General features: G+C 62.6%; 1 protein-coding gene and 1 long non-coding RNA gene across 2 annotated transcripts in view; one reads left to right on the top strand and one right to left on the bottom strand.

Annotated features, from left to right (window-relative positions):
* Positions 1-21,727, top strand: part of LOC142047515 (uncharacterized) — a 329,291-nt gene that overhangs the window by 257,298 nt on the left and 50,266 nt on the right. The window lies entirely within an intron of this gene.
* On the bottom strand, positions 888-10,754 carry TKTL1 (transketolase like 1). The gene is given in 13 exon segments (XM_075070577.1): positions 888-1,048; positions 1,676-1,795; positions 1,865-1,961; positions 3,822-3,905; positions 5,096-5,226; positions 5,351-5,507; positions 5,586-5,750; positions 5,855-6,103; positions 8,729-8,746; positions 8,748-8,822; positions 8,999-9,112; positions 9,663-9,780; positions 10,735-10,754. Coding segments are annotated over 13 exon segments (1,509 nt in total).

Here is a 21,727-nt window from a genome sequence, read left to right as displayed (position 1 = left end):
AGCGAGGCACTGAGGGCCAGACCTGCTGACTATCCTGGAACATTATACCCCTTGGCCAGGGCAGCCTGCCCTGCCTGTACCCAAACTGCTCTATTCATGCCACCCTGTTTGCTTCTGCTCACAGAGTGACACCAAGCCAACTCTGTTTAAACCCTTTATTTCGAAGCACAGGTGAAGAGAAGCAGCCCTTTTGGAGTGGCAGCGGCCAGCCCCGTAAGAGAGCTGGGATTGGTCGTTTCTAACACTGAGCAAACCAGGGGACTGGATCGGGCCAGGAATGGCAGGGTAGCAGATTAACACACAGTGCTGCTACATTAATATTTGTCTCCTTCCCCTAGGAGCGGAGCGGGAACGGGAACGGGACCAGCCGAGAGCAGAGAGCGCAGCTATTGGACAAAGCCTGCACCGCCCAAGCTTTAGGTAAGACTAGTACAGATTGGTCCATAGCAGTGCCTGTGAACACCTGCCCCCCACTATCTACCCCAGGGACAGAGGCCCCACTGGCCCTGGGGAGAGGCAGCCTCTCCTTGCCCTGCAGAACCCCCGACCCAGCAGATGATGGGAGCAGTGGCAGGCAGCGCTTGCTAAGCTACTCATGGGTTAGCAAGGAATGTCTACAGCACAGGAGCTCGTCAGGAGAATGGGTGGAAGTTGCTCAATCACTGGAGGGAATGTTAGCCTGCTAGTGGTGCAGAGAAATAACCAGCTGGGCTTGGGCAAGTAGGTGAGTCATGTCCCAGCCCTGGGGGTAGGGGGAAATCACAAGCCCCAGAGACGTGCTAGCAGCAGTTTCAGTCCCATTGAGCAGGAAGTTAGCAGAAAGAACAGGGCTCGGCTGGAGGACCGGAAAGCAGCTGGCTCTCCTCGCCCCGGTCGTGGCTGGAGTGTTAGCTGGCAAAGGTGTTCTTCACAGCTGCTATGATGCTCTTGGTGCTGATCCCAAAGAGGTCCAGGAGTTCAGCCGGTTTGCCACTCTGGGGCACTCCGCACACAGCCAAGCTTTGGAGTACCATGCCAGGCTCCCCAGCCACGGCTTCCCCAATCCCACCTAGCACAGAGAGAAGGGTCAAGCACACGGCTCTAGCTCTCCTTTCCAAGGTTGCTTACGGTGCGCTAGTCACAGCCCCTCTGAGATGTGTCACGTGGGCAGGACACTTGGGTTCCATTCCAGCTTTTTACAACAAGCCAGCCCTGGGACCCAGGAGATCCCTTCTAGTCCTAGCCCAGACAACCTGACACAATCCAGCTTCCTGGCAGGTTCCCCCACCCCACCTCCTGGGATTCTGTTCCAGACCCTCCCACGATGGCTGGAAACCTTATTTCCAGCATCACTCGGTTCTTGGCCAATTCACGCCCCTTTGTTCTTGGGCCAACATCCTCCTGTGGTTTCAGCAGCTCTTCTCCCGTTGTGTCCAGCAAACACCCAGACCTCCAGTTTGCGATTTAGGCTACACAACACACACTGTCAGTCCCCTCTGCCCCATCCCAGTGGAGATTCCTCGACACCCTAGTCCTGCCGGGGTGGCCCAGCGCTGAAATGGGAACTAACCCTCCTGCTCAGCATTTCCCAGCCATCCAAGGCTGCCATTGGCCCATGCTGGGAGTGAGCAGCCCCCCTGCCATTGCTCGCCCTCCACCGCAGGCATTTGGGAGCCCCCGGCCACTAGCCTCCTACCCTCTGTGTAATGATCCTCCACGGTGATGATGCGCCCTCCGGTAGCCTGGGCACTGTTGACTATGGTGGCTGCATCCAAGGGCTTGATGGTGAAGGGGTCGATGACCCGGATGTGGGTGCCTGGAAGGGACAAAGGGTCAGAGGAGCATGGGGGAGCAAGTTCATGGCCATCCCCTGACCGCTGGTTACCTTGCTTGGCGAGCTCGTGAGCAGCAGCCAGAGCCTCATGCAGCGTGACCCCGGCTCCAATCACCGTGACCCTGTCAGCGTCGCTTTTGTGCACAACCTGGGGACAGAGAGGGCAGGGTACCAATGCTGGAGGGCCAGACTCAGCCAGCCCCATTCCTGCAGCCAAGGGTCAGGCCTCCCGGCCCTTCCCTTCCCTTGGCAGGCGGGTCCCTGCACTCCCCCACCCCACTGACTTAGCAGGCACCTTCCCTCTCCTCGCATTAAATCTTTCTTTGGATCTGATCACCAGACCCTACTCCCCTCCCAGAGCTGTGGGGGAGAAGCCAGGAGCGCTGGCTTCCAGCTGTACCCACTAGAACCCACTCCCCTCCCAGAGCTGTGAGGGAGAACCCAGGAGCGCTGGCTTCCAGCTCTACCCACTAGACCCCACTCCCCTCCCAGAGCTGGGGATTTCTGGCTGAGACTTTATGGAGTCTCCTGCCACCTAGTGGCAGATCCAGGGCTGTCACAGTCAGTGGGTCTGGTCTATGCCCCAGCCTGTAGCCAGTCTCCCGGGAGTGACTCCTTTAGCAGACCGGGCCCCAAGGCCCCACACAGTTGCACCAGGGGAGGCCCATGGGTCTTTGACACCAGTGCTCCCTGTCCCTCTCCGGAGTGAAGCCAGCCCAGCCAGCCCCCTGTGGGAGGCTCGTCCAGGCCACCTGGCTTCCCGAGTGCACAGACAAGGAAACACTGATAGGTCACCTGGCCAAGCTGCTGCCCTCAAGGGCCAGCTAAGCTGAGACTGCTCCCAGCCCTGGCTCCCTCGTTTCCCCGAGGGAGGGCTTCAAATCCCACCCAAGGTCAGCCCTTCTCCCTGTCACCCTACCCCTTCCCCCATGGCTCTCCAGCCCCAGCCCCATGTCCTGCCTGGGCCTGCCTACTGTCCGGGCCGTTTCTGCCTGGAGTCCCCCTTGATTTTCAGGCTGGTCTGTAATGCCCGCCCCCACAGCTCTTGTTCTGCCCTAGGGGCAGGCCTGGATGTGGTGTACACGGAACCCACTACAGCAGGCCAGTGCAGCGCTGGGTGGGCCTCCCCACCACTGCCCCAAGAGGCGGTCACTTCTCTGGGCCACCTAGCAGTGTCTGCATGGGGACAGGGGGCAGCCCAGCTACAGATTGCACGGGGAGGGACCAGCTGAGTTCTTCCCCTTGCAGGGGCGCTACGGAGGGCGAAGGAGGAAACCGAGGCAGGCATAGGAATCATGTTACAGACGCTGCCCGAGACCCAACACACCAGCAGGGACTCCCTTGGGCTCCAGAGTCCTGCCAGATGCCACCGCCCCCTGGCACATTCCCCCCTCCTTTAAAGATTAACCACTTCACGCTCCCACTCCATGCAGGAGCAGCTCAGGAACAGTCTGGAGTCCCTTTCTGTTCTGGCCCAGGGCCGAACTGGAATCCAGCATGCCTGGGCTCTCCGCCATGACCTGCCGGGTGACCTCGTGTCTCAGTTTCCCTCTCCACCTCTAGACTGTAAACTCTTTGGGTCTCTCAGTGGCTCCCCTTGCCTCCCGATCTCCCTCAGTCCTTGGCCTGGGAACCCTTTGCCCTGAGGCATGTGGGCGGAGCCGTCCCGCACCCATGGAGCTGGATCAGTCGGCTCTGCCAGCGTCACCCTACAACTGCCCTGGGCAGAGAGGGGAGACAGCGCTTCCCACGCCCATAGGATTGTGTAAGAGAAGCACCCAGAGGCAGCTCCTGGCACACCAGGGCCCTGAGCTCCACAAACCCCACTGCCCCCCTCTCTCAGCATTGGGTGAGCCCCATTATAATAGGCAGACCCATCCCCAAAGAGCCTCCAATCCAGACAAGCCAGGAGGAGAAACTGAGGCACAGAGTGAGGCCGCCATTGGCCCAGAGTCACCCAACAACCCCTCCCACCCTGCACCCCCCACCCCCGTTCCCAGCCCCTTACCTTGGCCTGGCCGATCTCAAAGGTCTCCTCTGGCGGGTAGATGACCGGGGTCTCTGGGCGGCTGGTCCGGATGAAGCAGATGCCCTAGGCAAGGCAGGTCACAGGCAGGCTTAGCGCTTGGTCCCCACTGCTGACCCCCAGCCATGGGTGGGGTTCTGTGATCCCACATCCAGCCGGGCAGGTCTCCCAGTTCCCTGGGCTCACCCTGCTCCCATAGATTACAGGGCAGGGGGCAACCGACCTGGACTGGGTGACCAGGAGAGCGTCCAGGCCAAGCTACAGACAGCTGCCCCCCCCCCGCCCCCACCCAGGAGAGCTGCCGGATTCCCAGCTTACTCCCACGCTGCCAAGTGACAAAGGGACGTGACAAAGGGAGGAAATCCAAGATTGCACGGGTCCGATGATAGAACCCAGGAGTCCTGGCTCTCAGCCCCCACTTCTCTGAACCCCCAGCCCCCACTCCCCTCCCAGAGCCAGGGAGAGAACCCAGGAGTCCTGGCTCCCAGCCCCGCCCTGCTCTGACCCCCCAGACCCCTTCCCAGAGCCAGGCAAGAACCCAGGAGTCCTGGCTCCCAGCCCCCCTGCTGTAACCACCAGCCCCCCTCCCCTTCCAGAGCTGGGGAAAGAACCCAGGAGTTCTTGCTCCCAGCCCCCCCTGCTCTAACACACCAGCCTCCACTCTGCTGCCAGAGCAGGGAGAGAACCCAGGAGTCCCGGCTCCCCGCCCCTGCCCCCTGCCCGGACCCACCAGCCCCTACTCCCCTCCCAGAGCCAGGCGAGAACCCAGGAGTCCTGGCTCCCAGCCCCCCTGCTCTAACCACCAGACCCTATTGCCCTCTCAGACCCAGGAGAGAACCCAGGAGTCCTGGCTCCCAGCCCCCCTGCTGTGACCACCAGCCCCCCTCCCCTTCCAGAGCTGGGGAAAGAACCCACAAGTTTTTGCTCCCAGCCCCCCCTGCTCTAACCCACCAGCCTCCACTCTGCTCCCAGAGCAGGGAGAGAACCCAGGAGTCCGGGCTCCCCGCCACCCGCTCGGACCCACCAGCCCCTACTCCCCTCCCAGAGCCGGGAGAGAACCCAGGAGTCCTCACTCTCTCTCGGGGGCAGGTGAATGGAGGATGCAGATAACTGGCACGGCTGGGCCAAAGGACAAGGTGGAGTCCACCATCGGTGCCATCTGGACCTAGAGCCCAGACCCCACAGCTGGCCCCTGAGGACAGCCCCCAGCCCCCACTCCTGAGGCATCAGCACAAGGAGCCCCCCCGGACAGTTACCTTGGTGTTGGCAGCCAGGCAGACGGCACGTTCCGTGGAGACGGCGTCGCTGGGGTAGAAGACAGTGCAGCCGGGAATGGCTCGGAACATCGCAATGTCCTCCAGGGCCATCTGCGAGGGGCCGTCCTCCCCTGCGGGGAGCCATGAGAGGTGCCAGGCTAGAGAGCAGGCTTGCTTGGCACCACGGGGGGCCAGCAGCCCACTGCCCCTGCCATGCAGCCACCTCCAGGCAGCCCAGCGTCCTCCCGTGCCTACCGATGGAGACCCCGCAGTGGGAGCCGCACAGGTTGAGGTTGCTCTGGGAGATGGCGCCCATGCGGATGTGGACAAAGGCACGTGTGAAGAAAGCAGCGAAGGTGCTGGCGAAGACCACGGCCTGGTCCCTGGCGGCGCAGCCCAGAATCACGCTGACCTGGGGGGACAGACAGCTCGTGACCTGGGGGGATAGTCCCGGAGAAGCCCTCCACCCCGCCCAGCCCCCAGCACTGACCATGTTCTGCTCGGCGATGTAGCACTCAATGTAGCGCTCGGGGTGTGCCTGCTTGAACAGCTCGGAGAAGGTGGAGTTCTTCGTGTCCCCATCCAAGGCCACCACATGCTCGCTGGCAGCACCCAGCTTTGCCAGGGCCACACCGTAGGCCTTCCGCGTGGCCACCTGCAGGGCAGGGGAGTGTCACTGTCCTGGCCCCAGAGCCACCCCCTGGCACCCAGTCAGTCCAGACCGCCTTCGCCTAGCCCTGGGCTCCCCGCTTCCCCCACCTTGTCCCCAGTGGTGTATTCAGAGGGCGAGGGCATGCAGATGCCTGCGATGCTGATCTGTGGGACGTCCTCAATGGGCGGCTGCGGCACCAGCACCTCGTGGGTCTGGATCTGGCTCTGGATGGCACCGATGATGGACTCCACCTTGTCCTTGGGCATGGGCTTGCCGTGCCAGTTCTCCGCATCTTCTACACCTGGCAAAGAACCACCCCCAGGGAGTGAGCAGAAGTGAGCCAGGACTCCTGGGTTCTCTCCCCAGCTCGGGGAGGGGGAGCTGGGAGCCAGGACTCCTGGGTTCTCTCCCCAGCTCTGGGAGGGGAGTGGGGGCTGGTGGGTTAGAGCAGGGTGGGCTGGGAGCCAGGACTCCTGGGTTCTCTCCCTGCCCCCGGGAGGGGAGTGGGGTCTGGTGGGTTAGAGCAGGGTGGGCTGGGAGCCAGGACTCCTGGGTTCTCTCCCTGCCCCCGGGAGGGGAGTGGGGTCTGGTGGGTTAGAGCAGGGTGGGCTGGGAGCCAGGACTCCTGGGTTCTCTCCCTGCCCCCGGGAGGGGAGTGGGGTCTGGTGGGTTAGAGCAGGGTGGGCTGGGAGCCAGGACTCCTGGGTTCTCTCCCTGCCCCCGGGAGGGGAGTGGGGTCTGGTGGGTTAGAGCAGGGTGGGCTGGGAGCCAGGACTCCTGGGTTCTCTCCCTGCCCCCGGGAGGGGAGTGGGGTCTGGTGGGTTAGAGCAGGGTGGGCTGGGAGCCAGGACTCCTGGGTTCTCTCCCTGCCCCCGGGAGGGGAGTGGGGTCTGGTGGGTTAGAGCAGGGTGGGCTGGGAGCCAGGACTCCTGGGTTCTCTCCCTGCCCCCGGGAGGGGAGTGGGGTCTGGTGGGTTAGAGCAGGGTGGGCTGGGAGCCAGGACTCCTGGGTTCTCTCCCTGCCCCCGGGAGGGGAGTGGGGTCTGGTGGGTTAGAGCAGGGTGGGCTGGGAGCCAGGACTCCTGGGTTCTCTCCCTGCCCCCGGGAGGGGAGTGGGGTCTGGTGGGTTAGAGCAGGGTGGGCTGGGAGCCAGGACTCCTGGGTTCTCTCCCTGCCCCCGGGAGGGGAGTGGGGTCTGGTGGGTTAGAGCAGGGTGGGCTGGGAGCCAGGACTCCTGGGTTCTCTCCCTGCCCCCGGGAGGGGAGTGGGGTCTGGTGGGTTAGAGCAGGGTGGGCTGGGAGCCAGGACTCCTGGGTTCTCTCCCTGCCCCCGGGAGGGGAGTGGGGTCTGGTGGGTTAGAGCAGGGTGGGCTGGGAGCCAGGACTCCTGGGTTCTCTCCCTGCCCCCGGGAGGGGAGTGGGGTCTGGTGGGTTAGAGCAGGGTGGGCTGGGAGCCAGGACTCCTGGGTTCTCTCCCTGCCCCCGGGAGGGGAGTGGGGTCTGGTGGGTTAGAGCAGGGTGGGCTGGGAGCCAGGACTCCTGGGTTCTCTCCCTGCCCCCGGGAGGGGAGTGGGGTCTGGTGGGTTAGAGCAGGGTGGGCTGGGAGCCAGGACTCCTGGGTTCTCTCCCTGCCCCCGGGAGGGGAGTGGGGTCTGGTGGGTTAGAGCAGGGTGGGCTGGGAGCCAGGACTCCTGGGTTCTCTCCCTGCCCCCGGGAGGGGAGTGGGGTCTGGTGGGTTAGAGCAGGGTGGGCTGGGAGCCAGGACTCCTGGGTTCTCTCCCTGCCCCCGGGAGGGGAGTGGGGTCTGGTGGGTTAGAGCAGGGTGGGCTGGGAGCCAGGACTCCTGGGTTCTCTCCCTGCCCCCGGGAGGGGAGTGGGGTCTGGTGGGTTAGAGCAGGGTGGGCTGGGAGCCAGGACTCCTGGGTTCTCTCCCTGCCCCCGGGAGGGGAGTGGGGTCTGGTGGGTTAGAGCAGGGTGGGCTGGGAGCCAGGACTCCTGGGTTCTCTCCCTGCCCCCGGGAGGGGAGTGGGGTCTGGTGGGTTAGAGCAGGGTGGGCTGGGAGCCAGGACTCCTGGGTTCTCTCCCTGCCCCCGGGAGGGGAGTGGGGTCTGGTGGGTTAGAGCAGGGTGGGCTGGGAGCCAGGACTCCTGGGTTCTCTCCCTGCCCCCGGGAGGGGAGTGGGGTCTGGTGGGTTAGAGCAGGGTGGGCTGGGAGCCAGGACTCCTGGGTTCTCTCCCTGCCCCCGGGAGGGGAGTGGGGTCTGGTGGGTTAGAGCAGGGTGGGCTGGGAGCCAGGACTCCTGGGTTCTCTCCCTGCCCCCGGGAGGGGAGTGGGGTCTGGTGGGTTAGAGCAGGGTGGGCTGGGAGCCNATGGTGACAAGACGAGACCCGGGGTCCTTCTGCAAGACACCTCGTATTTATAGCAGCTTCCCTCTTATGCAAATCCGGACCAGATTCAAAATCTGGGTCTGTGTCCGCTGGTCTTTGTGCTGCTCTTCTCTGGGTGTTGTCCCAATGCTGCTCAAAGAGGGCGTTTTCTAAAGAAGGTGCTTGCTTCTAATCCCTGAGGTCCTCAATATGTCTGCTCCCTTCTATAATATAGAAAGATACTTAATACAAAATAACACAGTGCAATGTTATAAAGATTTATAGAGATAGTTAATACAGAGATTTCTCTACACAGAGAGGGTAGGGTCACTGCCAGACCACGCCTCCCCGAGCCCCCCCAGCTCAGAGAGGGCAGGGTCACTGCCAGACCATGCCTCCCCAGACCCCCACACAGCCCCAGAAAGGGAGGGGGGTCACAGCCAGGCCATGCCTCCCTCTGGCTCTCTACCCCAGCTCCACCCACTGCCCAGACAGTGTGGGGTCACAACCAGGCCATGCCTCCCCCAGCTTCCCAACCCCAGCCCCCCCCATTGCCACCCAGTTCTCCCCAGCCATCTGCCCCAGGCTGGGGCGCCCCCCCAGGGCACTCACCTGGCCCTGTCGAAGTACTTGCCTACTGTAGGCCATCCCACAGGCCACGCCCAGGCCCTGCCCCAGCAAGCCCGTGGCCACATCCACAAAGGGCAGCCTCTGGTGGAGAGAGTGGCCATGTGACCCTCACAGCCCCTGCCCCACCATTATCAGCAGTCCCCCAGCTGCCCTCATGCCCAATTGTGAGTCCCCAGCTGGGATGGCCCCTGTGGCTTTCCACCCCCAGGGAGCAGAGAGGGGTGGCAGGCTGGTATCCCAGGGAACCCCACACTCACTGGGGTGGGGTGTCCCTCCAGGTCACTGTTGATCTTGCGCAGATTCAGCAGCTCTGGCTCCTTGAGGAAGCTGGCCTCAGCCCAGGCGGCATAGAGCAAGGGGGCAGCATGGCCCTCTGGGCAGGGGGCAGGCTTAGACCCCAGGGGCACAGCATGGGCACCCCCAGCATCATCCCCCAAATGGAACAAGAGAGGACATTGGAGAGGGGAAGCCGCTCCCCATAGCCCAGCCACAGCAACACCCCACCAATTCCCCCCATAGCCCAGCCATGGGGACCCTTCCCCCAGCCAAGAGGGGACCCCCCCGATCCCCTTATAGCCCAGCCAGGGGACCCCCCCATTCCCCCATAGCTCAGCCAGGGGGACCCTTCCCCCCAGCCAACAGGGGACCCTCCCCGATCCTCCCATAGCCCAGCTACACCGCCACCCCACCAATTCCCCCCATAGCCCAGCCAGGGGATGCCCTCCGATCCCCCCATAGCTCAGCCAGGGGGACCCTTCCCCCCGGCCAACAGGGGACCCTCCCCATCCTCCCATAGCCCAGCGACACCGAGACTCCACCAATTCCCCCCATAGCCCAGCCAGGGGACGCCCCTCCAGACCCCCCATAGCCCAGCCAACAGGGGACCCCGCCATAGCCCAGCCCTGGGCCCCCACACCCCACCTTGGAGAGGACAAAGCAGTCATTGCTGGGGTGCGCCGGCTGGCGGGCCCAGTAGCGCATGGCCTGGAAGAACAGCACCGCCGCGATCTCAGCAGCGCTGCAACAGGACGTGGGGTGGCTGTGGGGGGAGATGGGGCAGAGTTAGCTAGTACCCTCCCCCAGGGCCATAGTGGGATCCCAGCCAAGCCCTCTCCCTACAGAGGGCACAACACCCCCTATTCTGGTCCCATTCAGCCCAGGCCCCGCCCCCAGCAGCCAAGACCCGCCCCTCCAGGCCAGGGGCGGTGCCACAAGGCTTGACCAGCCCCCATGGAATGACAGCTCAGCCCTGCCAATCAGAGCAGAGCGCGCGCCCTACCCTCCTCACACACACCCCCCTCAAGCACGTGGAAGGGAGGCGGCCCCGTCCTGCGGCCCCCCACCCGGGGCCAGCGAATGCAGCCCCAGCAATGCCCGCCTCTCCCCGACAAGGGTAAATGCACCCCCCGATTAAAAGATGAACCATCACCTCACGTGCACCGATCCCCCTTTGCAACAGGAGCAGGAGCCTTCCCACACAGCCCCCCCCCACACCTTGCAATGGCTCCCCCGGGGGAGGAACCCCCCCACCTTGCAATGGCACCCCCGGGGGGAGGGGCGCGCACAGAGCCCCCCCGCCTTGCAACGTCACCCCCGGGGGAGGAACACCCCCAGAACCGCCCCGCCTTGCAATGAATCCCCTGGGGGAGGAACACCCCCAGAACCCGCCCCCCGCCTTGCAATGGCACCCCTGGGGGAGGAACACCCCCAGAACCACCCTGCCTTGCAATGGCACCCCCGGGGGAGGAACACCCCCAGAACCCATCCCCCGCCTTGCAATGAATCCCCTGGGGGAGGAACACCCCCAGAACCCGCCCCCCGCCTTGCAATGGCACCCCCGGGGAGGAACACCCCCAGAACCACCCTGCCTTGCAATGGCACCCCCGGGGGAGGAACACCCCCAGAACCCATCCCCTGCCTTGCAATGAATCTCCTGGGGGAGGAGCACCCCCAGGGCCCGGCTCCGCTTACCCCGAGCCCGCAGCGCTCGCACCCGCAGGCGGTTCGCGACATCGCGCAGGGCAGAGCCCCGGCCATGCTGCAGCGGCCGGGACCCGGCGAGGCGTCTGGCGGCTCTCCCGCCCCACCCCGGCAGGAAGTGAGATCAGAGAGGGGGGATTCCCTCCAAGGATGCGGGACCCCCCAGCCCCGCCCCCCCACTATTCTGCTCTGGCTGGCCAGTTGTTCGCACGATTCCCATCCAGGCCTGGAGTGACTGTGGATTGATCCTGCAGGAACTCAGCTCAGAACTTGGCCCCTGCCCCCATTGCAATCTGGGGTGACTCCGGACTGACCCCCACAGGAGCTCAGCTCAGAACCCGGCCCTGCCCCCATTGCAATCTGGGGTGACTCCGGACTGACCCCTGCAGGAGTTCAGCTCAGAACCTGGCCCTGTCCCCATTGTAATCTGGGGTGACTCCAGACTGACCCCCACAGGAGTTCAGCTCAGAACCCAGCCCTGCCCCTGTTGCAATCTGGGGTGACTCCAGACTGACCCCCACAGGAGTTCAGCTCAGAACCCGGCCCTGCCCCCGTTGCAATCTGGAGTGACTCCAGACCGACCCCCACAGAAGTTCAGCTCAGAACCCGGCCCTGCCCCCTTGCAATCTGGGATGACTCTGGACCGACCCCCACAGGAGCTCAGCTCAGAACCCAGCCCTGCCCCCGCTGCAATCTGGGGTGACTCCAGACTGACCCCCGCAGGAGTTCAGCTCAGAACCCAGCCCTGCCCCCGTTGCAATCTGGGGTGACTCCGGATTGACCCCCGCAGGAGCTCAGCGAGGGAAAGCGGGCATTAGCTGTGGCAGGGTGCATTGTGGGACGGCAGGGGGGATACCCCCCAGGGACCAAGTGGGAATCTCAGCCAAGCCCTCTCCTACACGAGGGCACAAACCCCTATTCTGGTCCCATTCGACCCACAGGCCCGCCCCCAGCAGCCGAAGACCCGCCCCTCCAGGCCAGGGCGGTGCACACAGGCTGGACCAGCCCCATCGGAATGACAGCTCAGCCACTGCCAATCAGAGCAGAGCGCGCGCCTACCCTCCCACACACCACCCTCAAGCACGGGGAAGGGAGCGGCCCCGTCCTGCGGCCCCCCACCGGGCCAGCGAATGCAAGCCCCAGCAATGCCCTGCCTCTCCCCGACAAGGGTAATGCACCCCCGGATTAAAAGATGAACCATCACCCTCACGTGCACCGACCCCCCTTGCAACAGGAGCAGAAGCCTTCCCACATCAGCCCCCCCCCACACCTTGCAATGGCTCCCCCGGGGGAGGAACCCCCCCACCTTGCAATGGCACCCCGGGGGAGGGGCGCGCACAGAGCCCCCCCGCCTTGCAATCACCCCCGGGGAGGAACACCCAGAACCGCCCCGCCTTGCAATGAATCCCTGGGGGAGGAACACCCCCAGAACCCGCCCCCCGCCTTGCAATGGCAACCCCTGGGGGAGGAACACCCCCAGAACCACCCTGCCGACCCGCCTGGGGTTGCTAGGGGAAAATTCTCGTGACGAACGTGCACGCGGCGCGCATCACACCTACTTGGAATGGATATATGGCAACACATCATCGAAGAACAACAGTTACAAGTGAAGTATACCGTCTTTTCTTCCTGCTTCTTTGACTTGGAGCCTGGGTCTGGCCGCGTTTCTTGTTGCATCTTGTGATCTCCTGTTGCCTCTGTGGAGCTTTCTCCTCAACAGCCAGCAGCTCCAGACGCTCCTTACGGAGCTTTTTCTTCTCTCTCAGGCAGCTTCTTCTCCGCTGGGCCAGGCTGCTTCTCTCTCAGTTTCGAATTTCTGCCAGTGTTTGCTCATGTCAAACGCTGCATTGAGTTTCATTGCTTTCTGCTGAATGCTGTTCTGGCTCATGGGTCGCTGATCTTTAACCAACCATACTCTCAATCCCAAAATTCAGATTTGGCTAGCGTGGGTTCTGACCAAGCTATTATCCTGGTTCTGTGGGATCCTGCCGACTACACCTGTGACGATGTCGGTTCTGGCTGGGACCCACTGAGGTGCAATTTCAGGACAAATTGCTTATAACAGAGGCACGCCAGAGGCACAGCACAAGTTTGAAGCACGGCAGTACAGAGCCAATTCATAACTTCCACTACAAATGACACATGCAACCCAGACAGGACAATCCTAGCCCAGACCCCACCACCTGTGGCCTAGACACCGCAGCTCTCCCCCTGCACTGCTAGTTTGGTGCCACTTACATGACCTTGGTGCACCATTTCTATAGGTAATTATCTCGAGTAACGTGCACACCTGCCTCCACAATACACCCTGCATGGCTAAACCCCCCCCAGCCATACCCACAATGCACCCTGCCGCAGCTAACAACCCCAGTTACCATCCCACAACGCCCTCACCCATCCCACCAATGCACCCAGCGCAGCGAACCGTATCCCCCGCATCCCACAATGCATCCCTGCCATGGCTAACTTCCCCCCACCATCCCAGCAATGCACACTGCAGCGGCTTACCCCCCGCCATGGCCCACAATGCACCCTACCACTGGACATAACCCCCCCTGCTCCCAAATGCACCCTGCCACAGAATGCCCCGCTTTTCCCTCGCTGAGCTCTGCGGGTGCAATCCGGAAGTCCACCCGATTGCAACGGGCTAGGCTGGGTTCTAGCTGAACTCCTGCGGGGGTCCAGTTCCTGGAGTACCCCAGATTCTGCAGCGGGGCAGGGCTGGGTTCTGAGCGTGAGCTCCTTGTGGGGGTCGGTCCAGAGTTCCATCCCAGATTGCAAAGGGGCGGGCCGGGTTCTGAGCTGAAAACTTCTGTGGGAGGTCGGTTCTGAGTCACTCCCAGATATTGCACGGGGGCAGGCCGGTTCTGAGCATGAACTCCTGTGGGGGTCCAGTCTGGGTCACCCCAGATGCAAAACATGGGGGGGGCAGGGCTGGGATTCTGAAGCTGAACTCCTGTGGGGGTCAGTCTGGAGTCAGCCCCATGTATTACAGTGGGACAGGCAGGTTCTGAGCTTGAACTCCTGCAGAGGTCAGTCCGGAGTCACCCAAAAGATTCTATGGGGGCAGGGCCGGGTTCTGAGCGAGAGCCTGTGGGGTCAGGTCCGGAATCGCCCCAGATTGCAATGGGGGCAGGGCCAAGTTCTGAGCTGAGTCCTGCAGGATCAATCACAGTCAACTCCAGGCCTGGAATCGGATAGTCGTGCGAACAACTGGCCAGCCGGCAGCAATAGGGTGGGGGCGGTGGCGGGTTCGCCGCATCCTTGGAGGGAATCCCCCCTCTTGATCTCACTTCCTGCCGGGGTGCGGGCGGGAGAGCCGCCGAACCGCCTACGCCGGGTCCGGCCGCTGCAGCATGGCGGGGCTCTGCCCTGCGCGAATGTCGCGAACCGCCTGCGGGTGCCTGACGCTGCGGGCTCGGAGTAAGCGGAGCCGGGCCTGGGGGTGCTCCTCCCCCGAGATTCATTGCAAGGCAGGGGATGGTTCTGGGGTGTTCCTCCCCCGGGTGTGCCAATTGCAAGGCAGCGGTGGTTTCATGGGGTGTTTCCTCCCCGGGGTGCCATTGCAAGGCGGGGGGCGGGTTCTGGGGTGTTCCTCCCCAGGGGATTCATTGCAAGGGCGGGGGATGGGTTCTGGGGGTGTTCCTCCCCGGGGTGCGATTGCAAGGCAGGGTGGTTCTGGGGTGTTCCCTCCCCCAGGAGGTGCCATTGCAAGGCGGGGGGCGGGTTCTGGGGGTGTTCCTCCCCAGGGGATTCATTGCAAGGCGCGGGCGGTTCTGGGTTGTTCACTCCCCCGGGGGTGACGTTGCAAGGCGGGGGGGCTCTGTTGCGCGCCCCTCCCCCGGGGTGTGCCATTGCAAGTGGGGGGGTTCCTCCCCCGGGGGAGCCATTGCAAGGTGTGGGGGGGGGCTGATGTGGGAAGGCTTCTGCTCCTTTGCAAAGGGTCGGGCACGAGAGGTGATGGTTCATCTTTAATCCGGGGGTGCATTTACCCCTTGTCGGGAGAGGCGGGCATTGCGGGGCTTGCATTCGCTGGCCCCGGTGGGGGGCCGCAGGACGGTGGCCGCCTCCCTTCCCACGTGCTTGAGGGGGTGTGTGGAGGAGTAGTGGCGCGCGCTCTGCTCTGATTGACAGTGGCTGAGCTGTCATTCCATGGGGCTGGTCCAGAGCCTGTGTAGCACCGCCCCTGCCCCGGAGGGCGGGTCTTGGCTCTGGGGGCAGGTGCCTGTGGGAATCGAATGCGGACCAGAAGTAGGGGTGTTGTGCCCCGTGTAGGAGAGGGCTTGGCTGGATTCCCACTTGGCCCTGGGGGAGGTATAGCTAACTCTGCCCATCTCCCCCCCACTATCACCCACGTCCTGTTGCGAGCGGCTGCTGAGAATTCGCGGCCGGTGCTGTCTTCCAGGCCAGCAGCGACGGCCGCCAGCCGGGCGCACCCCAAGCAATGTGCTTTGTCCCTCCAAGGTGGGGTGTGGGGCCCAGGGCTGGGGCTTATGGCGGGGTCCCGTGTGGGCTGGGCCTTATGGGGGTCTGGAGGGGCGTCCCTGGCTGGTCTATGGGGGGAATTGGTGGAGTCTCGGTGTCGCTGGGCTATGAGATGGGAGGGTCCCTGTTGGTCCGGGGGGAAGGGTCCCCCTGGCTGATGCTATGGGGGATCGGAGGGCATCCCCTGGCTGGGCTATGGGGGGAATTGTGGGGTGGCGGTGTAGCTCCGGCTATGGAGGAATCGGGGAGGGTCCTGTTGCTGGGGGAAGGGTCCCCTGGCTGAGCTATGGGGGAATGGGGGGTCCCCTGCTGGCTATAAGGGGATCGCGGGGTCCCCTCTTGGCTGGGGGAAGGGTCCCCCAGGCTGGCTATGGGACTTGTGGGGTGTTGCTGTGGCTGGCTATGGGGAGCCGCTTTCCCCTGCCCAATTCCTCTCTTGTTCCATTGGGGATGATGCTGGGTGCCCATGCTGTGGCCCGCTGGGGTCTAAGCCTGGCCCCCTGCCCAGAGGGCCATGCTGCCCCTTGCTCATTGCCGCATGGGCTGAGCCCACTTCCTCAAGGAGCCAGAGCTGCTGAATCTGCGCAAGATCAACAGTGACCTGGAGGGACACCCCACCCCAGTGGAGTGTGGGTTCTCCTGGATACCAGCCTGGCCACCCTCTCTGCTCCTGGGGTGGAAAAGCCACAGGGCCATCCCAGCTGGGGACCTCACAAAAATTGTGCATGAGGGCAGCTGGGGGACTGCTGATAAGGGGGAGGGGCTGTGAGGGTCACATGGCCACTTTCTCCACCAAGCTGCCCTTGTGGATGTGGCCTACGGCTGCTGGGGAGGGCCTCGGGCGGTGCCTGTGAGATGGCCTACAGTAGGGCAAGTACTTCGACAGGGCCAGGTGAGTGCCCTGGGGGGCGCCCCCAGCCTGGCAGATGGCTGGGGAGAAACTGGTGGCATGGGGGGGCCTGGGGTTGGGAACTGGGGGAGCATGGCCTGGTTGTGACCCACACGTCTGGGCAGTGGTGACTGGGGTTTAGAGAGCCAGAGGGAGGGCATGGCCGGCGTGTGACCCCCTCCCTTCTGGGGCTGTGTGGGGGTCTGGGGAGGCATGGTCTGGCAGTGACCAGCCCTCTCTGAGCTGGGGGGCTCGGGAGGCGTGGTCTGGAAGTGACCTACCCTCCTCTGTGTAGAGAAATCTCTTATGTAACTATCTCGATAAATTTTATAACATTGCACTGTGTTATTTTGTATTAAGTATCTGTCTATATTTAGAAGGGAGCAGGAGCAGGACATATTGAGGACTCAGGGATTAGAATCAAGGACCCTTCTTAGAAAACGCCCCCCCCTTCTTTTTTTGGAGGGGCCCAGCATTGGACAACACCAGAGAAAGCAGCACTAAGACCAGCGGAACAGACCCAGATTATTTGAATCTGGTCAGGATTTGCATAAGAGGAGTGCTATAAATCCGAGGTGTCTTGCAAAGGACCTCCGGGTCTCGTCTCTCGTCACCATCGGAGAGTGAAGGAAATATCTAGCCGCGCGGTCGAACACACGCATTATATAGCCTATCCGTGTTACCCTGCCGCGTGCAAGTTCGGATACACGACCTACGTACACGTTTCGGTAGCAACCCAGCAAGAGGTTGTGTGGTCTACGTTTCCACGGCGTGTTGTGTGTCTGTGTGTTTGTTTTGGTTGTTTTTTCGCAAAGAAATGCGGCATTTCTTTGCGAAAAAACAACCAAAACAAACACACAGACACACAACACGCAACACAGACACACACACACTCCCTCTTGCGTTGCTACCAAAACTAGTAGCTCCCGTTAACTGCACTGGCCAGGTAGTTAGATGGGGGAAGGGTGTTCGAGCCGGGGCTTCTCTGCCGATCCGGATCGATGCTCCGATGGTGACAAGACGAGACCCGGGGTCCTTCTGCAAGACACCTCGTATTTATAGCAGCTTCCTCTTATGCAAGATCCGGACCAGATTCAAATAATCTGGGTCTGTGTCCGCTGGTCTTTGTGCTGCTCTTTCTCTGGGTGTTGTCCCAATGCTGCTCCAAAAAAAGAGAGGCGTTTTCTAAGAAGGGTGCTTGCCTTCTAATCCCTGAGGTCCTCAATATGTCTGCTCCCTTCTATAATATAGAAAGATACTTAATACAAAATAACACAGTGCAATGTTATAAAATTTATAGAGATAGTTAGATAAGAGATTTCTCTACACAGAGAGGGTAGGGTCACTGCCAGACCACGCCTCCCCGAGCCCCCCCAGCTCAGAGAGGGCAGGGTCACTGCCAGACCATGCCTCCCCAGACCCCCACACAGCCCCAGAAAGGGAGGGGGGTTCACAGCCAGGCCATGCCTCCCTCTGGCTCTCTACCCCAGCTCCACCCACTGCCCAGACAGTGTGGGTCCACAACCAGGCCATGCCTCCCCCAGCTTCCCAACCCCAGCCCCCCCATTGCCACCTCAGTTTCTCCCCAGCCATCTGCCCCAGGCTGGGGCGCCCCCAGGCAACTCACCTGGCCCTGTCGAAGTACTTGCCTACTGTAGGCCATCCCACAGGCACACGCCAGGCCCTGCCCCCAGCAAGCCCGTGGCCACATCCACAAAGGGCAGCCTCTGGTGGAAGAGAGTGGCCAAATGTGACCCTCACAGCCCCTGCCCACACATTATCAGCAGTCCCCCAGCTGCCCTCCATGCCAACTTGTGAGTCCCCAGCTGGGATGGCCCCTGTGGCTTTCCACCCCCAGGGAGCAGAGAGGGGTGGCAGGCTGGTATCCCAGGGACCCCCACACTCACTGGGGTGGGGTGTCCCTCCAGGTCACTGTTGATCTTGCGCAGATTCAGCAGCTCTGGCTCCTTGAGGAAGCTGGCCTCAGCCCAGGCGGCATAGAGCAAGGGGGCAGCATGGCCTCTGGGCAGGGGCAGGCTTAGACCCCAGGGGCACAGCATGGGCACCCCAGCATCATCCCCCAAATGGAACAAGAGAGGACATTGGAGAGGGGAAGCCGCTCCCCATAGCCCAGCCACAGCAAACCCCACCAAATTCCCCCCATAAGCCCAGCCATGGGGACCCTTCCCCCAGCCAAGAGGGGACCCCCCCGATCCCCGTTATAGCCAGCCAGGGAACCCCCCCATTCCCCATAGCTCAGCCAGGGGGGACCCTCCCCCCCAGCCAAACAGGGGATCCCTCCCCGATCCCTCCATAGCCCAGCTAAACACCGCCACCCACTCAATTCCCCTCATAGCCCCAGCAGCGAGCCCTCCGATCCCCCATGAGCTCAGCCAGGGGGACTCCCTTCCCCCGGCCAACAGGGGACCCCCCCCATCCTCCCATAGCCCTAGCGACACCGTAGACTCTTCCTTTTTTCACCATTCCCCCCATTAAGCCCAGCCAGGGGACACCGCCCCTCCAGACCCCCCATAGCCCAGCCAACAGGGGACCTTACGCCATAAGCCCAGCCCTGGGCCCCCACACCACACCTTGAGAGGACAAAAGCGAGTCATTGCTTGGGGTGCAGCCGGCTGGCGGGCAACAGTAAGCGCATGGCCTGGAAGAAACAGCAAGCCCGCCGCGATCATCAAGCAGCGCTGCAACAGGACGTGGGGTGGCTGTGGGGGGAGAATGGCAGCAGTTATGCTAGTACCCCTCCCCCAGGGCCATAAAGTGGGATCCCAGCCAAAGCCCTCTTCCCTACAGACGGGCACTAAACACCCCCTAATTCTGGTCCCATTCAGCCCCAGGCCCCGCCACCCTCCAGCAGCCAGAACGACCCGCCCCTCCAGGCCAGGGGCGGTGCCACATAGGCTGGAACCAGCCCCCATCGGAAATGACAGCTCAGACACTGCCAATCCAGAGCAGAGCGCGCAGCCCAAAACCCTCCTGCACACACACTGCCCTCAATGCACGTGAAAGGGAGGCGGCCCGTCTCTGCGGCCCCCCACTCCGGGGACCAGCGGATGCAAAGCCCCAGCAACTGGCCCGCCTCTCACCCGACAAAGGGTAAATGCAACCCACCCGATTAAAAGATGAACCATCACACCTCACGGTGCAAACTCGATCCTCCTTTGCAACAGGAGCAGGAGCCTATCCCACTACACAGCCCCCCACACCTTGGGCAATGGCTCCCCCGGGGGAGGAAACCCCCCCACCTTGCCAATGGTCAAACCTCCCGGGGGAGGGGCCGCGCACGACGAGCCCCCCCGCGCTTGGCAACGTCACCTCCGCGGGGAGGAACACCCCCAGAAAACCGCCCCGCCTGCAACTGAATCCCTAGGGGAGGAAACATCCCCCAGAAACCCGCGCGCCCCGCCTGCAATGGCAGACCCCTGGGGGAGGAACACCCCCAGAACAACCCTGCCTTGCAATGGCACCACCCCGGGGGAGGAACACCCCCAGAACCCATCCCCCGCCTTGCAATGAATCCCCTGGGGGAGGAACACCCCCAGAACCCGCCCCCCGCCTTGCAATGGCACCCCCGGGGAGGAACACCCCCAGAACCACCCTGCCTTGCAATGGCACCCCCGGGGGAGGAACACCCCCAGAACCCATCCCCTGCCTTGCAATGAATCTCCTGGGGGAGGAGCACCCCCAGGGCCCGGCTCCGCTTACCCCGAGCCCGCAGCGCTCGCACCCGCAGGCGGTTCGCGACATCGCGCAGGGCAGAGCCCCGGCCATGCTGCAGCGGCCGGGACCCGGCGAGGCGTCTGGCGGCTCTCCCGCCCCACCCCGGCAGGAAGTGAGATCAGAGAGGGGGGATTCCCTCCAAGGATGCGGGACCCCCCAGCCCCGCCCCCCCACTATTCTGCTCTGGCTGGCCAGTTGTTCGCACGATTCCCATCCAGGCCTGGAGTGACTGTGGATTGATCCTGCAGGAACTCAGCTCAGAACTTGGCCCCTGCCCCCATTGCAATCTGGGGTGACTCCGGACTGACCCCCACAGGAGCTCAGCTCAGAACCCGGCCCTGCCCCCATTGCAATCTGGGGTGACTCCGGACTGACCCCTGCAGGAGTTCAGCTCAGAACCTGGCCCTGTCCCCATTGTAATCTGGGGTGACTCCAGACTGACCCCCACAGGAGTTCAGCTCAGAACCCAGCCCTGCCCCTGTTGCAATCTGGGGTGACTCCAGACTGACCCCCACAGGAGTTCAGCTCAGAACCCGGCCCTGCCCCCGTTGCAATCTGGAGTGACTCCAGACCGACCCCCACAGAAGTTCAGCTCAGAACCCGGCCCTGCCCCCTTGCAATCTGGGATGACTCTGGACCGACCCCCACAGGAGCTCAGCTCAGAACCCAGCCCTGCCCCCGCTGCAATCTGGGGTGACTCCAGACTGACCCCCGCAGGAGTTCAGCTCAGAACCCAGCCCTGCCCCCGTTGCAATCTGGGGTGACTCCGGATTGACCCCCGCAGGAGCTCAGCGAGGGAAAGCGGGCATTAGCTGTGGCAGGGTGCATTGTGGGACGGCAGGGGGGCGTTAGCAGTGGTAGGGTGCATTGTGGGATGGCGGGGGGTAAGCCGCTGCAGGGTGCATTGTGGGATGGTGGGGGGAAGTTAGCCATGGCAGGGTGCATTGTGGGATGACGGGGGAGCGGTCGCTGCGGCTGGGTGCATTGTGGGATGGTGAGGGCGTTGTGGGATGGTACGGGGGTTGTTAGCTGCGGCAGGGTGCATTGTGGGATGGTGGGGGGGGTTAGCCATGGCAGGGTGTATTGTGGGATGGCAGGTGTGACGTTACTGAGATAATCTGGGACCATATAGAACATGGTTGCAACCAAGGTCATGTAGTGGCACCAAATAGCATGTGCAGGGGGAGAGCTGCGGTGTCTAGGCCAGGTTGTGGGGTGCTGGGTAGGATTGTCCTGTCTGGGTGCATGTGTCATTTTGTAGTGGAAGTTATGAATATTGGCTCTGTACTGTCTGTGCTTCAAACTTGTGCTGTGCCTCTGGGTGCCCTGTTTAAGCAATTTGTCCTGAATTGGCACCTCAGTTGGGTCCAGCCAGAACCACATCGTCACAGTGTAGTCGGCAGGATCCACAGAACCAGGTAAATTAAGCTTTGGGTCAGAACCCCACGCTAGCCAAATCTGAATTTTGGGATTGAGAGTTTGGTTGGTTAAAGATCAGCGACCATGAGCCAGACAGCATCAGCAAAAGCAATGAAACTGCAATGCAGTTTGAACATGAGCAAAACCTGGCAGAAATTCGACTGAGAGAGAAGCAGCCTTGGCCCAGCTGGAGAAAGAAGCTGCTGAGAGAGAAGAAAAAGCTCGTAAGGGGCGTCTGGAGCTGCTGGCTGTTGAGGAGAAAGCTCCACAGAGGCAACAGGAGACTCACAAGATGCAACAAGAAACGGCCAGACTCCAGCTCCAAGTCAAAGAAGCAAGGGAAGAAAAGACGGTTACTCACCTTGTAACTGTTGTTCTTCGAGATGTGTTGCTCATATCCATTCCAAGTAGGTGTGTGCGCGCCGCGTGCACGTTCGTCGGAAGAATTTTCCCCTAGCAACACCCGGCGGGTCGGCAG

Source organism: Chelonoidis abingdonii, chromosome 11, assembly GCF_003597395.2.
Source record: "Chelonoidis abingdonii isolate Lonesome George chromosome 11, CheloAbing_2.0, whole genome shotgun sequence".
Lineage (NCBI taxonomy): Eukaryota > Metazoa > Chordata > Testudines > Testudinidae > Chelonoidis > Chelonoidis abingdonii.
Note: the sequence above shows the minus strand (reverse complement) of the source record. Positions and strands in the feature narration are given on the sequence as shown.